The following is a 20,407-nucleotide window of genomic DNA, read 5'->3' on the forward strand; positions in this document are numbered from 1 at the left end:
TTTATATTCTATCCCCCTCGCGATAAAGGCCAAAATTCCATTCGCCTTCTTGATCACCTGCTGCACCTGCAGACTGAGTTTTTGCGATTCGTGCACAAGGACCCCCAGGTCCCTCTGCACAGTCGCACGATGTAATTTTTCTCCATTTAAATAATATTCCAATTTACTATTATTTCTTCCAAAGTGGATAACCTCACATTTGCTAACGTTATATTCCATCTGCCAGATCCTCGCCCACTCGCTCAGCCTATCCAAATCTCTCTGCAGACTTTCCGCGTCCTCCACGCAATTCGCTTTCCCACTCACCTTCGTGTCATCAGCAAACTTGAATACCCTAGATTCAGTCCCCTCCTCCAGATCATCTATGTAAATGGTAAACAATTGAGGCCCCAGCACCGATCCCTGCGGCACGCCACTGGTCACCAACTGCCAACCAGAAAAGCACCCATTTATCCCAACTCTCTGCTTCCTGTTAGATAGCCAATCCCCAATCCACGCCAACACCTTACCCCTAACTCCGTGTACCCCAATCTTCTGCAGCAACCTCTTGTGAGGCACCTTATCGAACGCCTTCTGGAAATCTAAAAACACCACATCCACCGGTTCCCCTCTGTCAACCGCACTAGTGACATCTTCATAAAAGTCCAGTAGATTCGTCAAACACGACTTTCCCTTCATGAATCCATGCTGCGTCTGCTTGATCAAACCATTCTTATTCAGGTGCTCTGTTATTTCCTCTTTAATAATGGACTCTAGCATCTTCCCAACTACGGACGTTAAGCTAACCGGCCTGTAGTTATCCGCCTTTTGTCTACTTCCTTTTTTAAACAGCGGCGTAACAGTAGCTGTTTTCCAGTCAGCCGGCACTACCCCAGAGTCCAGCGAATTTTGATAAATTACTACTAACGCATCTGCTATTACCTCAGCCATTTCTTTCAGTACCCTGGGATGCATTCCATCCGGGCCCGGGTAACTGCTATATGTTTCTAATTTGGCCGGAGCTCCAGTGGACTGGTGAACTGATATTCAGTCTGTGTAGTTCTCAAGTAATCGCAGTGCTGCTGATATAATCTCCCCCTGGGGAATCATTTGTTTGAAAGTAAACACAATGGGTGGACTTTGAAGTGAAAGAAAAGTCTCTCGGCCTGACTCGGAGCCTCTGGAAGGCCGGGGTCTGGTGAGGATGGCAGCAGTTTAGCTTTTAAGCGTGGCTGGGCCTTTACTGCTTCGTGATCCTCTTGCAGGAAGCGACGCCTGTACAGAGTTGTGGGAGCCGGTGTTCCCTCAGACTTTTCCCTGATGTGCTGTGACTTGTTGTGTCCGCAGGGACATTCCAGATTGCTGTGCCTGCATGCTTCAGAGCGAACGTGAGGGAAAGGGGTGATGTAACAAGCATCGGTGTCGACTGCCTTGGTCAATGGTTACCGCAGCCTGTGAAGATTTTGATCAATTTATTTTTGTCGTGTGTTGGGATGCAGTGAAAAGTATTGCTTCTCATGCGCTTTACGGACAAATCATACCATTCATCACAGAATCACAGAATCCCCACAGGCCTTGTGAGGCTATTTGGCCCATCGAGTGTGCACCGGCCACAATCCCATCCAGGTCCTATCCCCGTAACCCCATTTACCCTAGCTAGTCTCCCTGATACTAAGGGGCGATTTAGCACGGCCAATCCACCTAACCCGCACATCTTTGGAGTGTGGGAGGAAACCGGAGGAAACCCACGCAGACACGGGGAGAACGTGCAAACTCCACACAGACAGTGACTGGGAATTGAACCCAGGCCCCTGGCGCTGTGAGGCAACTGTGCTAACCACTGTGCCACCGTGCCGCCCTTCATAGAGAACGAAAGGAGAGAGTGCAGAATGCAGTGTTACAGTCATATCTAGGGTGTAGAGAAAGATCAGCTTAATATAAGGGAGATCCATTCAAAAGTCTGATGGCAACAGGGAAGAAGCTGTTATTTGATTTGATTTATTATTGTCACGTATTATACAATGAAAAGTATTGTTTCTTGCGCGCTATACAGACAAAGCATACCATTCATAGAGAAGGAAAGGAGAGGGTGCAGAATGTAGTGTTACAGTCATAGCTAGGGTGTAGGGAAAGATCAACTTAATACGAGGTAGGCCCATTCAAAAGTCTGATGGCAAAAAGGAGAAGTTGTTCTTGAGTCGGTTGGTAGGTGATCTCAGACTTTTGTGTCTTTTTTTCCCATCCGGGGTGCGTTGGGGTCCTTGATTACGCCGGCTGCTTTCCTGAGGCAGCGGGAAGTGTAGACAGAGTCAATGGGATGGGAGGCTGGTTTGCGTGATGGATTGGGCTACATTCACGACCTTTTGTAAAAGAGCAGGAGCCATACCAAGCTGTAATACAACCAGAAAGATGCATCTTTCTATGGTGCATCTGTAAATGTTGGTGAGGTTTACCAGGATGCTGTCTGGATTAGGGAGTGTGAGCTATAAGGAGAAGCTGGACAATCTAGGGTTGTTTTCTCTGGAGCGGCGGAGGCTGAGGGGAGACCCGGTAGAAGAGTATAAAATTATGAAAGGCACAGATAGGGTTGACAATCAGCATCATTTTCCCAGAGTTGAAATGTCTAACATACGGGGCATGCACTTAAGCTGAGAGGCAGAAAGTTCAAAGAAGATGTGAGGGGTAATTTTTTTTACAGAGTGGTAGGTGTCTGGAACGCACTGTCAGGAATGGTGGTAGAGGCAGACACGATCGGGGCATTTAAGGGGCTTTTATGAATAAAGGGATATGGACCAAGGGCAGGCAGAAGGGATTAATTTAATTTGGCGTCATGTTCAGCACAACATTTTGGGCCAAAGGGCCTGTTCCTGTGCTGTACTGTTCTATGTACTACTGAATGTGCTTCCACTGTTCTATCAGGGTGGCACAGTGGTTAGCACTGCTGCCTCACAGCGCCAGGGACCCTGGTTCGATTTCCAGCTCGGGTCACTGTCTGTGCGGAGTCTGCACATTCTCCCCGTGTCTGCACGGGTTTCCTCCGGGTGCTCTGGTTTCTTCCCACCGTCCAAAGATGTGCGGGTTAGGTGGATTGGCCACGCTAAATTGCCCCTTAGTGTCAGAGGGACTAGCTGGGTAAATGCATGGGGTAAGGGGGGGACAGGGCCTGGGTGGGATTGTGGTCGCTGCAGACTCGATGGGCCGAATGGTCTCCTGCACTGTAAGACTCTATGAGCACACTCATAACAACACACCGTGTTTAAAAATAAGAATTCTCCTCATCCTTACGCAGGTTGTTCTCTGCTTGGGGCATGACCCCGTGGATTGAGTTGCTTGACCAGATAGATTCTCTTCAAGTGTGATACAGATCGATGGGCTGATTGATTATTGGTGCTGATCCAAAGTCTCTGTTTGCCCATTCTGTTTCCCACGGGTGTTCCCAGTGTATGTTGTTGGATATTGATCAGGAGGTGAAACTTGGCAAACCACCACCTCCCGACTCGAGACAACAAAATGAAGACAGTACCCACAATCTAGATGGTGGTGGGAGTCTGGAACTCTGCCTGAAAGGGTGGGGGAGGCAGAGATCCTCATAATATTTAAGAAGTATTTAGATGTGGGGTGGCACGATGGTTAGCACTGCTGCATCACAGCGCCAAGGACCCGGGTTTGGTCCTCGGCCTCGGGTGACTGTCTGTCTGGAGTTTGCACATTCTCCCCGTGTCTGCATGGGTTTCCTCCGGGTGCTCCGGTTTCCTCCCACAGTCCAAAGATGTGCGGGTTAGGTTGATTGGCCATGCTAAAAAATTGCCCCTTAGAGTCCTGAGATGTGTAGGTTCGAGGGATTAGCGGGTAAATATGTAGGGATATGGGGGTAGGGCCTGGGTGGGATTGTGGTTGGTGCAGACTCGATGGGCCAAATGGCCTCTTTCTGCACTGTAGGGTTTCTATGATCTATGATTCTAAATTGACCCTAGTGTCAGGGGATTAGCAGGGTAAATAGGTAGGGTCACGGGAATGGGGCCTGGGTGGGATTGTGGTCGGTCCAGACTCGCTGGGCCAAATGGCCTCCTTCTGCACTGTCGGGATGCTGTGCTATGTTATGTGCACTACAAGGCTATGGACCAAGTGCTGGAAAATGGGATTAGAACAGTTGGATGGTTTATCTTTGATTGGCGCAGACTCAACGGGTTGAAGGGCCTTTTTCTGTGTTGTAGATCTCTATGACTCTCATAGAATCCCTACAGTGCAGAAGGAGGCAATTCGGCCCATCGAGCCTGCACTGACCACAATCCCCTCGCCAGGCTCCATCTCCCATGCATTTACCCTAGCTAGTCCCCCTGACAATAACAGGCAATTTAGCATGGCCAGTCCACCTAAGCTGCACATCTTTGGACTGTGGGAGGAAACCGGAGCACCCAGAGGAAACCCACGCAGACACGGGGAGAATGTCCAGACTTTGCACAGACAGTGACCCGAGGCCGGGAATCGTACCCAGGATCCTGGTGCTGTGAGGCAGCAGTGCTAACCACTGCGCCACCGTGCCATCTTAGAACATAGAACATAGAAAGCCACAGCACAAACAGGCCCTTCGGCCCACAAGTTGCGCTGATCACATCCCTACCTCTAGGCCTATCTATAGCCCTCAATCCCATTAAATCCCATGTACTCATCCAGAAGTCTCTTAAAAGACCCCAACGAGTTTGCCTCCACCACCACCGACGTCAGCCGATTCCACTCACCCACCACCCTCTGAGTGAAAAACTTACCCCTGACATCTCCTCTGTACCTACCCCCCAGCACCTTAAACCTGTGTCCTCTCGTAGCAACCATTTCAGCCCTTGGAAATAGCCTCTGAGAGTCTACCCTATCCAGACCTCTCAACATCTTGTAAACCTCTATCAGGTCACCTCTCATCCTTCGTCTCTCCAGGGAGAAGAGACCAAGCTCCCTCAACCTATCCTCATAAGGCATGCCCCCCAATCCAGGCAACATCCTTGTAAATCTCCTCTGCACCCTTTCAATGGCTTCAACATCTTTCCTGTAATGAGGTGACCAGAACTGCGCGCAGTACTCCAAGTGGGGTCTAACCAGGGTCCTATAAAGCTGCAGCATTATCTCCCGACTCCTAAACTCAATCCCTCGATTAATGAAGGCTAGTACGCCGTACGCCTTCTTGACCGCATCCTCCACCTGCGAGGCCGATTTAAGAGTCCTATGGACCCGGACCCCAAGGTCCTTCTGATCCTCTACACTGCTAAGAATGGTACCCTTCATATTATACTGCTGCTTCATCCCATTGGATCTGCCAAAATGGATCACTACACACTTATCCGGGTTGAAGTCCATCTGCCACTTCTCCGCCCAGTCTTGCATTCTATCTATGTCTCGCTGCAACTTCTGACATCCCTCCAAACTATCCACAACACCACCTACCTTGGTGTCGTCAGCAAACTTACCAACCCATCCCTCCACTTCCTCATCCAGGTCCTTAGGCGATCTCTATCTCCTTTCTGGCTCCCTGCTGAAATAAAGTGAATGACTGGGTTCAATAAACGGTTACGAGTACATCAGGGCCCCTCAATTTGTTGGTTCCATCCACAATGGGTATTATCATAAAATCTAGGCCTGAAAATATGAATAATTCAGCGATATTTAATTGAGGGCAACGAAGGTTAATTCGCCAATAATCTGTCGTAAAAATGCAACTTGATGTAATCGCTGTAAATCAGTGTAATGATTGCGTAAGGAAGAAAGATTTCCATTCACATAGCCTCTGTCACAACATAGGATATCTCAACGCTTTATGTATGATCATCGTAGAATCCCTACAGTGCAGAAGAAGGCCATTCGGCCCATCAAGTCTGCACCAACCACAATCCCACCCAGGCCTTATCCCCATAACCCCATGCATTTACCCTCGCTAGTCCCCCTGACACTAAGGGGCAATTTAGCATGGCCAATCCACCTAACCCACACATCTTTGGACTATGGGAGGAAACCAGAGCACCCGGAGGAAACCCACGCAGACACGGGGAGAATGTGCAAACTTCACACAGACAGTGACCCAAGCTGGGAATCGAACCTGGGTCCCTGGCGCTGTGAGGCAGCAGCGCTAACCACTGTGCCATCGTGCCGCCCCGCATGAAGTATTTCTAAACATCGGACCATAGGAATGAGGAGCGGCAGTCGGCCATTCAGCCCTTCAAGCCATTTAACACGATCATGGCTGATCTTATCCTGGTCTCAACTCCACTTTCCTGCCTGCTCCCCATCGCCCTTCATCCGCTTTTCATTAGAAACATACCTTGACTATGTTAATTGGTTGGTTATTGTTGATTGATTGGGGAAGGCAATGGCCTAGTGGTATTATCGCTAGACTATTAATCCAGAAACTCAGCTAATGTTCTGGGGACCCGGGTTCGAATCCCACCACGGCAGCTGGTGGAATTTGAATTCAATAAAAAATATCTGGAATTAATAATCTACTGATGACCCATTGTCGATTTTCGGAAAAACCCATCTGGTTCATTAATGTCCTTTATGGAAGGAAATCTGCCATCCTTACCCGGTCTGGCCTATATGTGACTCCAGAGCCACAGGAATGTGGTTGATTCTCAGCTGCCCTCCAAGGGCAACTAGGGATACGCAATAAATGCTGGCCCAGCCAGCGCTGCCCATGTCCCATGCATGAATGATTCGGCCTCCACTGCACTCTAGGGCAGTGAGTTCCAGATTCGCAACCCTCTGAGAGAAGTAGTTTCTCCTCATCTCAGTTTAAAGTTTATTTATTAGTGTCACAAGTAGGCTTACATTAACACCGCAATGAAGTTACTGTGAAAGTCGCCGCACTCTGTTCGGGTACACTGAGGGAGAATTTAGCACGGCCAATGCAGCAAACCCGCACGTATTTCGGACTGTGGGAGGAAACCGGAGCACCCAGAGGAAACCCACGCAGACACGGGGAGAACATGCAAACTCCACACAGACAGTGACCCAAGGCTGGAATCGAACCGGGGTCCCTGGCGCTGTGAGGCCACAGTGCTAACCACTGGGCCATCATGCCTCCCCCTATGGAATGTGTTTTGAAATGTGGTCACTGTTGTAGTGTCCGGGCAATTGAACCAGGTTGCACAGAAGGAAGATTTGTGATGATACGTTTCCATGTGCTGTAGCCAGGGTGGGAAAGTGCAAAGCCGCAGCACTATAGCGGCACCACTGGTGGGAGGCTGGAAGTACAGCGTGATACGTTTACATAGCCAGTCACTATTGTAAATGTGGACACAGGTATTTGTGTCTCTGGGGAGTGTTGAGCCTGGATGTTGGGGCAGGGGTTTGTAAATCAGGAAAGGCTCATTGGCGAAAGTTTTTTTTTTCAAATGTACTGTTATAAATGTGAAAATAGGTGATTAATTGTGACTGCTTCCCTGTGCCGCAGAACGGATTCCCACGGGCCGCATTCTGAACACGCGGGCAATGAAGGAGATGTACAAGAGCTACATTGAGTTATTGGTCAGTGCTGCCCTTGACCCAGCCATGATCGAAACAATCGAGGCCAACAACGGTAGGAATGATCAAGTTTATTCATTATATATTTGTCACAATTCGTCGGGGAAGGCGATGGCCTAGTGGTATTATCGCTAGACTATTAATCCAGAAACTCAGCTAATGTTCTGGGGACCCGGGTTCGAATCCCACCACGATGGTGGAATTTGAATTCAATTAAAAATATCTGGAATTAAGAATCTACTGGCGACCCATTGTCGATTGTTGGAAAAACCCATCTGATTCACTAATGTCCTTGAGGGAAGGAAATCTGCCTTCCTTACCCGGTCTGGCCTACATGTGACTCCAGAGCCACGGCAATGTGGTTGACTATCAACTGCCCTCGGGCAACTAGGGATGGGCAGCAAATGCTGGGGTCAATGCACCCTAACCAGCGTGTCTTTTGGACTGTGGGAGGAAACCGGAGCACCTGGAGGAAACCCACGCAGACACGGGGAGAATGTGCAAACTCCACACAGACAGTGACCCAAGCCGGGAATCGAACCCGGGACCCTGACGCTGTGAGACTGCAGTGCTAACCACTGCCACCGTGCCGCCCTTATCATGATCAACCTGCGAACCGTATATCGGTTTTGAGTGAGAAAACTTATTTCCAAATTTTTGCTGTTATCCCCAATCCTGTCTCATGTTTTCATTTTCTCGCTCCCTTTCTCTTGCTTCTCTGATTGCGCACTTGAGCCCCCCCACTCCAGGTTCCCTCGCCCTCCTGGCGTCTCATTCTGTTTTTCGGGGGGGTGGGGGAGTTGGGGTAGTGAAAAGAAATATCTGCCAACGTTTCTGAAAATGCTACCAAATGTCTGTGGGATTGAATCGTAGTATCATAGAATCTCTGCAGCGCAGAAGGAGGCCTTTCGGCCCATCAAGCCTATACCGCCCCTCCAACAAAGCATCTTACTCAGGTCCACATCTTTCCCCACTCCTGTCCTATTCCCGTAACCCCACGCATTTACCCCACTAATCCACCTAACCTGCACATCTTTGGACACGAAGGGGCAATTTGGCATGGCCAATCCACCTAACCTGCACATTTTGGGCAACTAAGGGGCAATTTAGCATGACCAATCCACATAACCTGCACATCTTTGGACACGAAGGGGCAATTTAGCATGGCCAATCCACCTAACCTACACATTTTGGGCAACTAAGGGGCAATTTAGCATGACCAATCCACATAACCTGCACATCTTTGGACAATAAGGGGCAATTTAGCATGGCCAATCCTCCTAACCTGCATATCTTTGGACACGAAGGGGCAATTTAGCATGGCCAATCCACCTAACTTGCAGATCTTTGGGCTGTGGGAGGAAACCGGAGAACCCGGAGGAAACCCACGTAGACACGGGGAGAATGTGCAAACTCCACACAGCCAGTGACCCGAGACCAGAATTAAACCGGGGGTCCCTGGCGCTGTGAGGCTTGGCACCGCCGCCGTTCGCTGCTAATTTATATCATTGCTTTTCGTTGCAGACGAACTTTACTTACCGACTATGAGGAAGATTGATGGCATTTTAACGGAACATAAGAAACGAGTGACAAAGCGAGTGTCTCTGAGCTCCTCGCTGCAGGTACCTGTGCGACTGCTTACCTTCCTTGACTAAAGTCCGTATGTCAATGCTGACTGGGGTATTGTCATGACAGCCTCCCATCCATTGACTGTCTACATTTTCCGCTGCCTCGGAAAAGCAGCCAGCATTATCAAGGATCCCACGCACCCCGGGCATTCTCTCTTCCACCTTCTTCCGTCGGGAAAAAGATACAAAAGTCTGAGGTCATGTACCAACCAACTCAAGAACAGCTTCTTCCCTGCTGCCAATTGAATGGACTTACCTTGCATTCGGTTGATCTTTCTCTACACCCTAGTTAAAAGTTAAAGTTTATTTATTAGTGTCACAAGTAGGCTTGCTTTAACACTGCAATGAAGTTACTGTGAAAATCCCCTAGTCGCCACAGTCCGACGCCTGTTCACTGAGGGAGAATTTAGCATGGCCAATGCACCTAACCAGCACATCTTTGGACTGTTTGAGGAAATCGGAGCACCCGGAGGAAACCCACACAGACACGGGGAGAACGTGCAGACTCCATACAGACAGAGTGACCCAAGCCAGGAATTGAACCCAGATCCCTGGTGCTGTGAGGCAGTAGTGCTAACCACCGTGCCACCCCACTGTAACACTATATTCTGCACCCTCTCCTTTCCTTCACTATGAACGGTATGCTTTATCTGTATAGCGTGCAAGAAACAATACTTTTCACTGAATGTTAATACATGTGACAATAATAAATCAAATCAAATGTGGAATTCACATTGCACAGAATCAGATCCTTAATGGCTCCTTTGCTAATTGACTGCGTATTTTGGAAGCACACTTTCTGGGAGGAAGTGGTTATCTCGAGGCGAGGTTAAGTGGCTGGTCCTGAGGTTACCTTATCGAAACATACGAAACCTCAAGAGGGCTTGACAGAGGGAATGCCGAGAGGCCTGTTTCCCCTCGAGGGGGAGTCTGGAACTAAGGGGCACGCTTTTAAAAATTAGGCAGTCCCCCATTTCGGACAGAGATGAGGAAAAATGTTTCTCAGAGCTCCTTTATTCTTTGGAACTCTCTTCCCCAGAGAGCAGTGGACGCTGGATCATAGAATATATCGAAGGCTGAATTAGATATATTTTGGATTGGTTTATTGATTTATTGTCTGGGATACAGTGAAAAGTATTGTTTCTTGCACGCTACACAGGCAAAACATACTGTTCATAGAGAAGGAAAGGAGAGGGTGCAGAATGTAGTGTTACAGTCATAGCTAGGGTGTAGAGAAAGATCAACTTAATGCAAGGTAAGTCCATTCAAAAGTCTGATGGCAGCAGGGAAGAAGTTGTTCTTGAGTCGGTTGGAACGTGACCTCAGACTTTAGTATCTTTTTCCCAATGGAAGAAGGTGGAAGAGAGAATGTCCGGGGTGTGTGGGGCCCTTAATTTTGCTGGCTGCTTTGCCAAGGCAGCGGGAAGTGTAGACAGAGTCAATGGATGGGAGGCTGGTTTGCGTGATGGATTGGGCAACATTCAAGACCTTTTGTAGTTTCTTGCGGTCTTGGGCAGAGCAGTTGCCAAACCAAGTTCATAGAGAAGGAAAGGAGAGAGTGCAGAATGTAGTGTTACAGTCATCGGACCGTTCAAAAGTCTGATGACAGCAGAGAAGAAGCTGTTCTGGAGTCAGTTGGTATGTGTTTTCAGACTTTTGCATTTTTTTCCCGACAGAAGAAGGTGGAAGAGAATACATCCGGGGTGTGCGGGGTCTTTGATTATGCTGGCTTGCTTTCCCAAGGCAGTGGGAAGTGTAGACGGAGTCAATGGATGGGAGACTGGTTTGTGTGATGGATTGGGCTACATTCACAACCATTTGTAGTCTCTTGTGGTCTTGGGCAGAGCAGGAGCCATAGCAAGCTCTGATACAACCAGGAAGGATGCTTTCTATGGTGCATCTGTAAAAGTTGGAGTCTTAGTAGACATGCCGAATTTCCTTAACCTCCATGAGAGGCATTGGTGAGCTTTCTTATCGCGACAATGATTGACGAGACAATGGGGAGTGCAGATGAGGCTATAAGTCAAATCGGCCATGATCCGATTGAATGGCGGAAGAAGCTCGATGGGCCAAAAAGGCCTACTGCTCCTAATTCTTGTGCCTTTGTGAATGTTAGAGACAAAGGGAGCTTTATACATTGCCTTTAAAACAGACACTGCGCAGATGATTTTTGAGGCACAATGCACAATATGGAACACAGTTAACTGTACTGTGAATACTGAGAGAAGAATTCATACTGGTCTAAGGGATCTTGTCGTCATTTGTGGTGTTACCAGGCCAGTAGAATTGATGCCCGGAGTTGGGCACGATATTGGGTCAGGTTTTGCTGTTGCAGGGCATCTAACTGCACTTGCCACCCGTTTGACATTTAAAACCAAATCTCCAACAACAATTAACACCTGAAGGGATCAGACTTCCCACTCAAACGAGTTAATTTTCAATACCAGAGGGGTTGACTGGAGGTAATTAGCAATTACAACGTCATCAGCAAGAAATGTTTTGAATTTAAGTACCCAAAATGCTAGCTGACAACGATGCAGCAAGGGAATTGGGGGATTTGAGACCCGGGTCAGCAGGACAAGCAACGGGGCCACAAATATAACCAACCAGATTGAAGGAGGGAGAAACCAGCATCATAAAGACTGAGGACGATGTGTAAGCTAAAGTGGATGAATTTGATGTTGATTCAAGTCGAGACGGAAATGAGAGAGGGATAGAAAGGTTAATGGGGGTGGGGGGGGGAGCGATAAAGGCAAAATGGAAACGATTAAAAAATGTTTTAAAGTTTGACGTTAAAAAAAATCTCCAACAACAATTGCCACCTGAAAGGATGAGACTTCCCACTTGAAATAGTTAATTTTCAGCACCAGAAGGGTTGACTGATAGTAATTAGCAATTACCATGTCATTAGCAGTGAATTTGTTGAATTTAACTTTGTGGTCTGTTTAGCTTGTAGTTAGCATTACAGGAACCCGGCGCTACTCAATGCCAAACAGGCACCAGGATGCCATTCACCAATGATGGTCACCTTGGGTAGCAGTTTTTGAATATTTGCATATCGCTGCACAAAGGCCTCTTGTGTAATGTTGCAGTAACATTTGCACATAGAATCCCTGCAGTGCAGTAGGAGGCCCTTTGGCCCATTGAGTCTGCACTGACTCTCCAACTGAGTGTCTTTTCCCAGGCCCTATCCTCGTAACCCCAGACATTTAATCCATCAAACGACACATCTTAGCGCAATTTAGCACGGCCAATCCACCTAACCCGCACGTCTTTGGAGTGTGGGAGGAAACCGGAGCACCCGGAGGAAACCCACGCAGACACGGGGAGAATGTGCAGATCTCCACACAGACAGTGACCCGAGGCCGGAACCGAACACGGCTCCCTGGCGTTGTGAGGCAGCAGTGCTAACCCACTGTGCCACCGTGCCGCCCACATCACAGCGAGTGTTATGAGCCTCGCTGGTCTTTGGTTGAGAGGATTTGGACCATCGGGTAATGCTTTGGCTCTGTGCATCTGCTCTGTTACAGGAGGGGCTGCAGGCGTTTCCTCAATTGGTCGTCGAAGACTGTGAAGCAGACCGCAAGGGCATCCCGGCCAGCTCAGTGAAGTTAAAAGTGGCCGGTGCGCCGTACAACAGGAAGACACTCAACCAACTAAAGAAGAATGTACCGCGGCCACAGGTAGAGATCCCTCTGCTTTGGCGCCAGTCCGGGGAATGGCGGGGGGGGAGGCACTGAGCGAGCAGGCGCCACCTATTGATGCCTTACAAGAGGCTCAAGGTGCAAGACAAATTGGTCTACGTGGTGACCCCTCTCACTGGGGTCAATGGCACGTCCGATCAAGTCATCACAGGAGGGTGGGTGGGGCGGGGAACAGGGCAAGGTGAAGGTTATTTCTGATGCCCCTAGGGTCGGGTAGCTGGCTGACCTGCCGCTGGGAGAGTCACTCGGAGGGCTGCCGATACCAGTGGAATTCTACCCCAGTCAGCGACGTGGCGTTGGAATGGAGGAACATGAGGTCATTGACCTTTTTGCCCACATGTCCATTCTTGGCCAGTTGCAAGCTGGAGCAGCAGCACCTCATTTTTCAATTGGTTGCATCGCAGCCCTGGGGACTCGACCTTGAGTTTGGCAGCTTTAAATTTTGACCTTTTGACCTCCATCTTTGGCAGCAATTGGGTTCGGGGCTGGCTTCTGACTGGGGCAGAGATTGCCCGTTATTCGGAAGGTAAGTTACAGATGACATTCAGTGATGCTTTGATCTCCCAGACTGGATTTGACATCCTGAGAGAGCCGGAGTGGCATTTTCCCAAATTTCCCCTCTCTGAGTGGCCCCGGGGTTATTTTTGTTGGCCTCTCCTGGGACATCAGAAGACTGCGGAGATGAGGGAGGGTTGGGAGGGTGGGTCTATGGATAGAATGCATCTAATCATGATGGCCTCCTGCAATAGGATTATTGAATCCTAGAATCCTTACCGTGCAGAAGGAGGCCATTCAGCCATCGAGTCTGCACCTACAACAATACCACCCGGGCCCTATTCCCATAACTCCATGCACTTACCCTGCTAATCCCCCTGACACTAAGAGGCAATTTAGCATGGCCAATCCACCTAACCTGCACATCTTTGGAGTGTGGGAGGAAACCAGAGCACCCGGAGGAAACCCACACAGACACGGGGAGAATGTATAAACTCCACACAGACAGTCACCCAAGGCTGGAATCGAACCCCTGGCACTGTGAGGCAGCAGTGCTAACTGCTGAGCCACTGTGCCACCCTGTTCAGTTAGGAGGTAAATGCTTTGAATGAGTAATACTGCAAATAAATATTAATCATGGTGGTTAGCACTGCTGTCTCACAGCTCCAGGGGCCTGGGTCTTGGGTCACCGTCTGTGTGGAGTTTGCACGTTCTCCCCGTGTCTGCGTGGGTTTCCTCCGGATGCCCCGGTTTCCTCCCACAGTCTGAAAGATGTGCTGGTTCGGGTGCATTGACCCCGAACAGGCGCCGGAGTGTGGCGACGAGGGGAATTTCACAGTAACTTCATTGCAGTGTTAATGTAAGCCTTACTTGTGACTAATAAATACACTTTAAATAAACTTTTACTTTACTTTTTCCGGAGTTTGCACTTTCTTCCCATGAGTGGAATGGGAGTTTATACATTCTCCAGGGGAATTGAACCCGGACCCCTGGCTGCGGTGTGGCAGCCGTGTTAACCACCCTGCCGCCCGTGGATGAAGCAACTGTTTCTTTTTCCACCCCCTCCCCCCCTTGCCCTTGTGTTTTGCCTATGCGTGTTTGATGGAGAGGCAATAGTTGACCAGTTTGCAGTTGCGTGTAAGCTGGCATTGCCCACACTGTGCGTTCGTTGATTCTGGAGATCTTCCCTGTGTTTGTTTTCCAGGACTTCCAAGTGGAGGCGGAGAAATTACAGTTTTACACTTTGTTTCACTCCCTCCACCACTACAAGTACCACACGTTACTGCATTGCAAGGAGCAGGTGAGTTGGTTCCTTTCTGGCCTCTTCTTCCTTTCAAAAAAACCCCCCGCGTCAATTGGTTTATAATACTCCCCTCTCCAGCTGTCTCTCCGCCTGTGTCTTGCGTTGTGTTTGAGAGACTGAACTGGGGACTGTTCTCCGAGCGGAGACGGTTCAGGGAAGGTTTCATAAAGGCGTTCAAAATTACGAAGGGTTTTGACAGAGCAAATAGGGCCAAATGGTTCTCGCTGGCAGGAGAGTTGGTCACCAGAGGGCACAGATTTAAGGTGATTGGCAAAAGGACACAGGCGCAGGACTAGACTAGATGGCCCGTCGAACTTGTTCTGCCGTCCAATACGATGGGCGGCACGGTAGCACAGTGGTTAGCACTGCTGCTTCACAGCTCCAGGGACCTGGGTTCGATTCCCGGCTTGGGTCACTGTCTGTGTGGAGTTTGCACATTCTCCTCGTGTCTGCGTGGGTTTCCTCCGGGTGCTCCGGTTTCCTCCCACAGTCCAAAGATGTGTGGGTTAGGTTGATTGGTCATGCTAAAAATTGCCCCTTAGAGTCCTGAGATGCGTAGGTTTGAGGGATTAGCGGGTAAATATGTAGGGATATGGGGGTAGGGTCTGGGTGGGATTGTGGTCGGTGCAGACTCGATGGGCTGAATGGCCTCTTTCTGCACTGTAGGGTTTCTATGATCCTGGCTGATCTTTCCTGCCTGCTCCCCGCACCCCTTAATTCCCTGAGAGACCAAAACTCTGTCAATTCCAGCCTTAAATATATTCCAATGATACAAGATCAGCTAAAAGATATCTGCTTATCCCAACCTTAAATATATCGACAATACAAGATCAAGCAACAGATCTCTTTCTCTCTCGGCCTGGAATATATTCCAACGATACAAGATCAAATAAAAGGACAAGAGGTGATATGAGGATTTTAAAAAATTAACATTGTGAGTGGTTGTGGTCTGGGACTTGCTGCCTGAAAGGGCGGTGGAAGCAGATCCGATAACTTTCGAAAGGGTGTTGGATACTTCAAAAGGAAAACTGGGCAGGGTTATGGGGTAAGTGCAGGGGAGCGAGGCTACAAAGGGCCAGCACCGACAAATGGGCTGAATTCCTCCCCCACTGTTAAGGTTCTCTTCAGCTCCGCATCTAGTTGCGGGTAGACCCTGTCACAGTGTTCCTTCAGAAGGAACTCTTCAAAATGCAAATAATAAAAATATAACAAAACTTACTCCAACTTAAAAATCAAAGAAAGGTTTTCTCCCCATGTCTGCGTGGGTTTCCTCCGGATGCTCCGGTTTCCTCCCACAGTCTGAAAGATGTGCAGGTTAGGTGGCTTAGCCACGTTAAATTGCCCCTTAGTGTCAGGGGGACTAGCTAGGGTAAATGCATGGGGATACGGGGATAGGGCCTGGGTGGGATTGTGGTCGGTGCAGACACGATGGGCTGAATGGCCTCCGTCTGCACTGTAGGATTCTATGATATGATAGCGTGGTGCCCATAGTGGTGAATTAGTAAGCCAAAGGTTGTAGGTTCAAATCTGACCACGGTCAGTTGTCAAACTGAATTAATATCACTCTAGTAATTAGTTGCCATTGACACCAGATGCTGACCATGAAACCATTGTCAATTGTTGTAAAAACCCATCTGGTTCACTAATGTCCCTTTAGGGAAGGAAATCTGCCGTCCTTACCCGGTCTGGCCTACACGTGACTCCAGAGCCACAGCAATGTGGTTAACTCTCAACTGCCCTCTGAAATGGCCCAGCAAGCTATTCAGTTGTATCCAATCCAAGGATGGGCAATAAATGCTGGCCAGCCAGCGATGCCTACATCCCACGGATGAATTAAAAGAGATTGATTCTCAATTCCCTCAGGGTAACTGGGTGCTTAGCAATGGATACTGCCTCACAAGAACCCAACACCAAATAATTTATAAAAACAAATCCTGTCTAAATTATCTAAGCCGATTTTGATGAGATCTGACAGACCCGTGTGTCTGTTTCAAGCCATCCTCTGCCTTACTACCCCTCAACCTAATGCCTTCTCACTGGCACTAGAATCGTAGAAATCCTACAGTGCAGAAGGAGGCCATTCGGCCCATTGAGTTTGCACCGACCACAATCCCACCCCAGGATCTATCCCCATAACCCCAAACATTGACCCCACTAATCCCTCTAACCTACATATCGCAGGACACTATGGGCCATTTAGCATGGCCCATCAACCTAACCTGCACATCTTTGGACTGTGGGAGGAAATGGGAGCACCCGGAGGAAACCCACGCAGACATGGCGAGAATGTGCAAACTCCACACAGACAGTGACTCAAGTCGGGAATCAAACCCGGATCCCTGGAGCTGTGAGGCAGCAGTGCTAACCATTGTGCCACCCTGATCTGGTTGGTATTGACCTGGTTGGATAAGGGGATGCATTGGCACTGCAGGAAATTCAGTCATAATCAAACTTGCCTCGATGAAGTGCCAGGCTGATGCTTAAAAGCTTTAACTGAGGTGTTGGGCATTCTAAAATTGCAGTAATTGTAGTTTTACCCCAAATCTTTACTGCTGCAGGAATTGTTGACTTGTGATATAGACTATTTTTACAATCAGTCAATGTGATGGAAGCAATATTGGAACCAAAAGAGAAAATGCTGGAAAATCTCAGCAGGTCTGGCAGCATCTGTAAGGAGAGAAAAGAGTTGACGTTTCGAGTCCAGATGACCCTTTATCATCGCTATTCCATCCTGCAACGTGCATGGAAAGGTGGCAACTCAGCCTCCCTGCGGAGGTCTGGTTGGCTCAGTTGGCTGGATGGCAGGTGCAGGTCAGATTGGTGCCCACAGCGCGGGATTCGATCCCTGTTCCGCTTTGGGGTGGATTTAGGACCTGCCCCTGCTGGAGAGCCTGGCACTCTGAGAGAGGACCTGCCCTCGGGGACAGGAAGGAAGAGGGTGTGAGGATTCAGTCATTTTGCCCAAACGATGGTGGAAATGATGGCACGACATGGTGGCCTCACGCCGCCAGGGATCTGAGTTCGATTCCCGGCTCGGGTCACTGTGCGGAGTTTGCACATTCTCCCCGCCCCCCCCCTCCCCCGTGTCTGCGTGGGTTCCCTCCGAGTGCTCTGGTTTCCTCCCACAGTCCAAAGATGTGCTGTGCTCAGTTCTGGTCGCCTCATTACAGGAAGGATGTAGAAATTATTGAAAGGGTGCAGAGAAGATTTACAAGGATGTTGCCTGGATTGAGTGGCATGCCTTATGAGGATAGGTTGAGGGAGCTCGGTCTTTTCTCCTTGGAGAGACGAAGGATGAGAGGTGACCTGATAGAGGTGTACAAGATGTTGAGAGGCATAGATCGGGTGGACTCTCAGAGGCTTTTTCCCCAGGGCTGAAATGGCTGCTACGAGAGGACACAGGTTTAAGGTGCTGGGGAGTAGGTACAGAGGAGATGTCAGGGGTGAGTTTTTCACTCGGGGGGTGGTGGGTGAGTGGAATCGGCTGCCGTCAGTGGTGGTGGAGGCAAACTCGATAGGGTCTTTTAAGAGACTTCTGGATGAGTACATGGAACTTAATAGGATTGAGGGTTATAGGTAAGCCTATATATAAGCCTAGGTAGGTAGGGACATGACCGGCGCAACTTGTGGGCCGAAGGGCCTGTTTGTGCTGTAGTTTTTCTATGTTCTATGTTCTATGTGCTGGTTAGGCAGATTGGCCGTGATAAACTGTCCCTTGGTGTCAGGGAGACTAGCAGTGTAAATACGTGGGGTTATGGGATAGGGCCTCGGTGGGATTGTAGTCAGTGCAGGCTTGATGGGCCGAATGACCTCCTTTAACACTGATGAGGAGTTGCCGGCATTGGACTGGGGTAGGCACAGTAAGAAATCTCACAACACCAGGTTAACCGGTTTATTTGGTAGCACGAGCTTTCAGAGCACTGCTCCTTCGTCAGGTGAGTAACCCCCACGACTTGCCTGGACTTGCAAAAATCTCACTAACTGTCCTGGCTGGAGACAATACACATCTCTTTAACCCTGTGCTTAACCCTCTCTCCACTCACATTGTCTGCACCCGACCGCATGACAAAGGCTGCCCAGGACGATCCCCTCTCTCTCTCTCTCGTTCTCTCTCTCTCTCTCCCCCTCCCCCACCTTCCCCCCCTCCCATCCCCTCACCCTTCATCCTATTCCTGACCCTCCCCTCCCTCACCAACGCCTCCATCTCCCTCCTTCCCTCCCTCCAATGGTGGACCCCCACGTCCTCACTAAAACTGTACAGGACGTGACATCAATGATCAAAGGAGAAGGCCTAACATTCATCACTGGATTTTATTTTTAGGATTGTTGGTGTTGCTGTGCGGTGATTTCAGTGCGAAAACTATTCAGTTAGGAGTGTCGATTACCTGGTGCACCTGTTGAGACTCGCATTCCAACCATTATCCCATGATAGAGTTTGTGTCTATATCTGCCCTGTTTGTGAAACAAATCCTGCACTCATCTGATGAAGGAGCAGCGCTCCGAAAGCTCATGCTACCAAATAAACCTGTTGGGCTTTAACCTGGTGTTGTGAGACTACTTACTGCTCCTTCAGCACAGTAAGGATTCTATGATTAAACCCCCAAAATGAATATTCGCCGAGTGTGATTTCGCGTAATTGCTGTTCATGGAATCGAGAGGTCAAAGTCATAGAATCCCTACAGTGCAGAAGAGGCCATTTGGCCCATCGAGCGCACACCGACTCTCTTATAGAGTATCTTAAAGACGTGCTGGTTAGGGTGCATTGGCCATGCTAAATTCTCCCTCAGTGTACCCGAACAGGCGCCGGAGTGTGGCGACTGGGGGATTTTCACAGTAACTTCATTGCAGTGTTAATGTAAGCCTACTTGTGACACTAATAAATAAACTTTAAACTTACTTGAGTTTTAGTCTTGCATTTGGCTTTCTCTCTCCCCCACCCCCACCCTGCAGACAGACACTCTGTCGGAGGTAAACGAGGACTTGGGCCAGGAGGAGATTGTACAACAGTGCATGCGGAACGTGGCGTGGTTGGAGAAACTCTTTGATTCATTCAGCGAGCTCCTCACACAGGTGCAGCAGCAGTGCGCGTGACAACCCTCCGCCTCCACCCGACCGCATGACAAAGGCTGCCCGGGACGATCCCCTCTCTCTCTCTCTCTCTCGTTCTCTCTCTCTCCCCCTCCCCCACCCTCCCCCCCTCTCATCCCCTCACCCTTCATCCTATTCCTGACCCTCCCCTCCCTCACCAACGCGTCCATCTCCCTCCTTCCCTCCCTCCAATGGTGGACCCCCACGTCCTCACTAAAACTGTACAGGACGTGACATCAATGATCAAAGGAGAAGGCCTAACATTCATCACTGGATTTTATTTTTATTTTTTGGATTGTTGTTGTTGCTGTGCGGTGATTTCAGTGCGAAAACTATTCAGTTAGGAGTGTTGAGCGACTTATTTTCTCTCTCACCGCCGCCCCCCCTCCCCCCCACAACCTCGATGAAGCCTCGCGGCCTAGGCCCCGGCCTGCTCTCAGTGGTACCAAGAGGCATCAAGGCGGAGGGTAAGTGCTGAATTTTAAAGCCTTGCAAAGCAATAGTGTTAATTCCTTTGTCGCCCGGACTGACTCCCCACAGCACCTGCCCACCTTCCCTGCCGTTTCTGTAAACGCGGTTGCTAAGCTGGAGGAGGCGGGGTGGGGGCCGGGGTTGGAGTGGTGCTGACGGGGGCGAAAGACGCCGCCAGCCTTTTAATGAACTCTCGGCCTGAACCCAGGGAGCCGCGTGGTAATTTGGCCCAC

At 49.4% G+C, this 20,407-nt stretch overlaps 1 protein-coding gene across 1 annotated transcript in view; it reads left to right on the plus strand.

Annotated features, from left to right (window-relative positions):
• Nucleotides 1–19,969, plus strand: part of LOC144509005 (proline-rich protein 12-like) — an 89,946-nt gene extending 69,977 nt beyond the window's left edge. Inside the window, exons 12-16 of the mRNA XM_078237242.1 lie at nt 7,415–7,540; nt 9,010–9,107; nt 12,644–12,796; nt 14,517–14,612; nt 19,566–19,969. Of these exons, the coding sequence (XP_078093368.1) occupies nt 7,415–7,540; nt 9,010–9,107; nt 12,644–12,796; nt 14,517–14,612; nt 19,566–19,706 (614 nt within the window). The 3' untranslated portion in view covers nt 19,707–19,969. The remainder of the gene's footprint in view (nt 1–7,414; nt 7,541–9,009; nt 9,108–12,643; nt 12,797–14,516; nt 14,613–19,565) is intronic.
• Nucleotides 19,970–20,407: the final 438 nt, after the last annotated feature.

This window comes from Mustelus asterias, chromosome 21 (genome assembly GCF_964213995.1).
Source record: "Mustelus asterias chromosome 21, sMusAst1.hap1.1, whole genome shotgun sequence".
In the NCBI taxonomy this organism is placed as follows: Eukaryota; Metazoa; Chordata; class Chondrichthyes; order Carcharhiniformes; family Triakidae; genus Mustelus; species Mustelus asterias.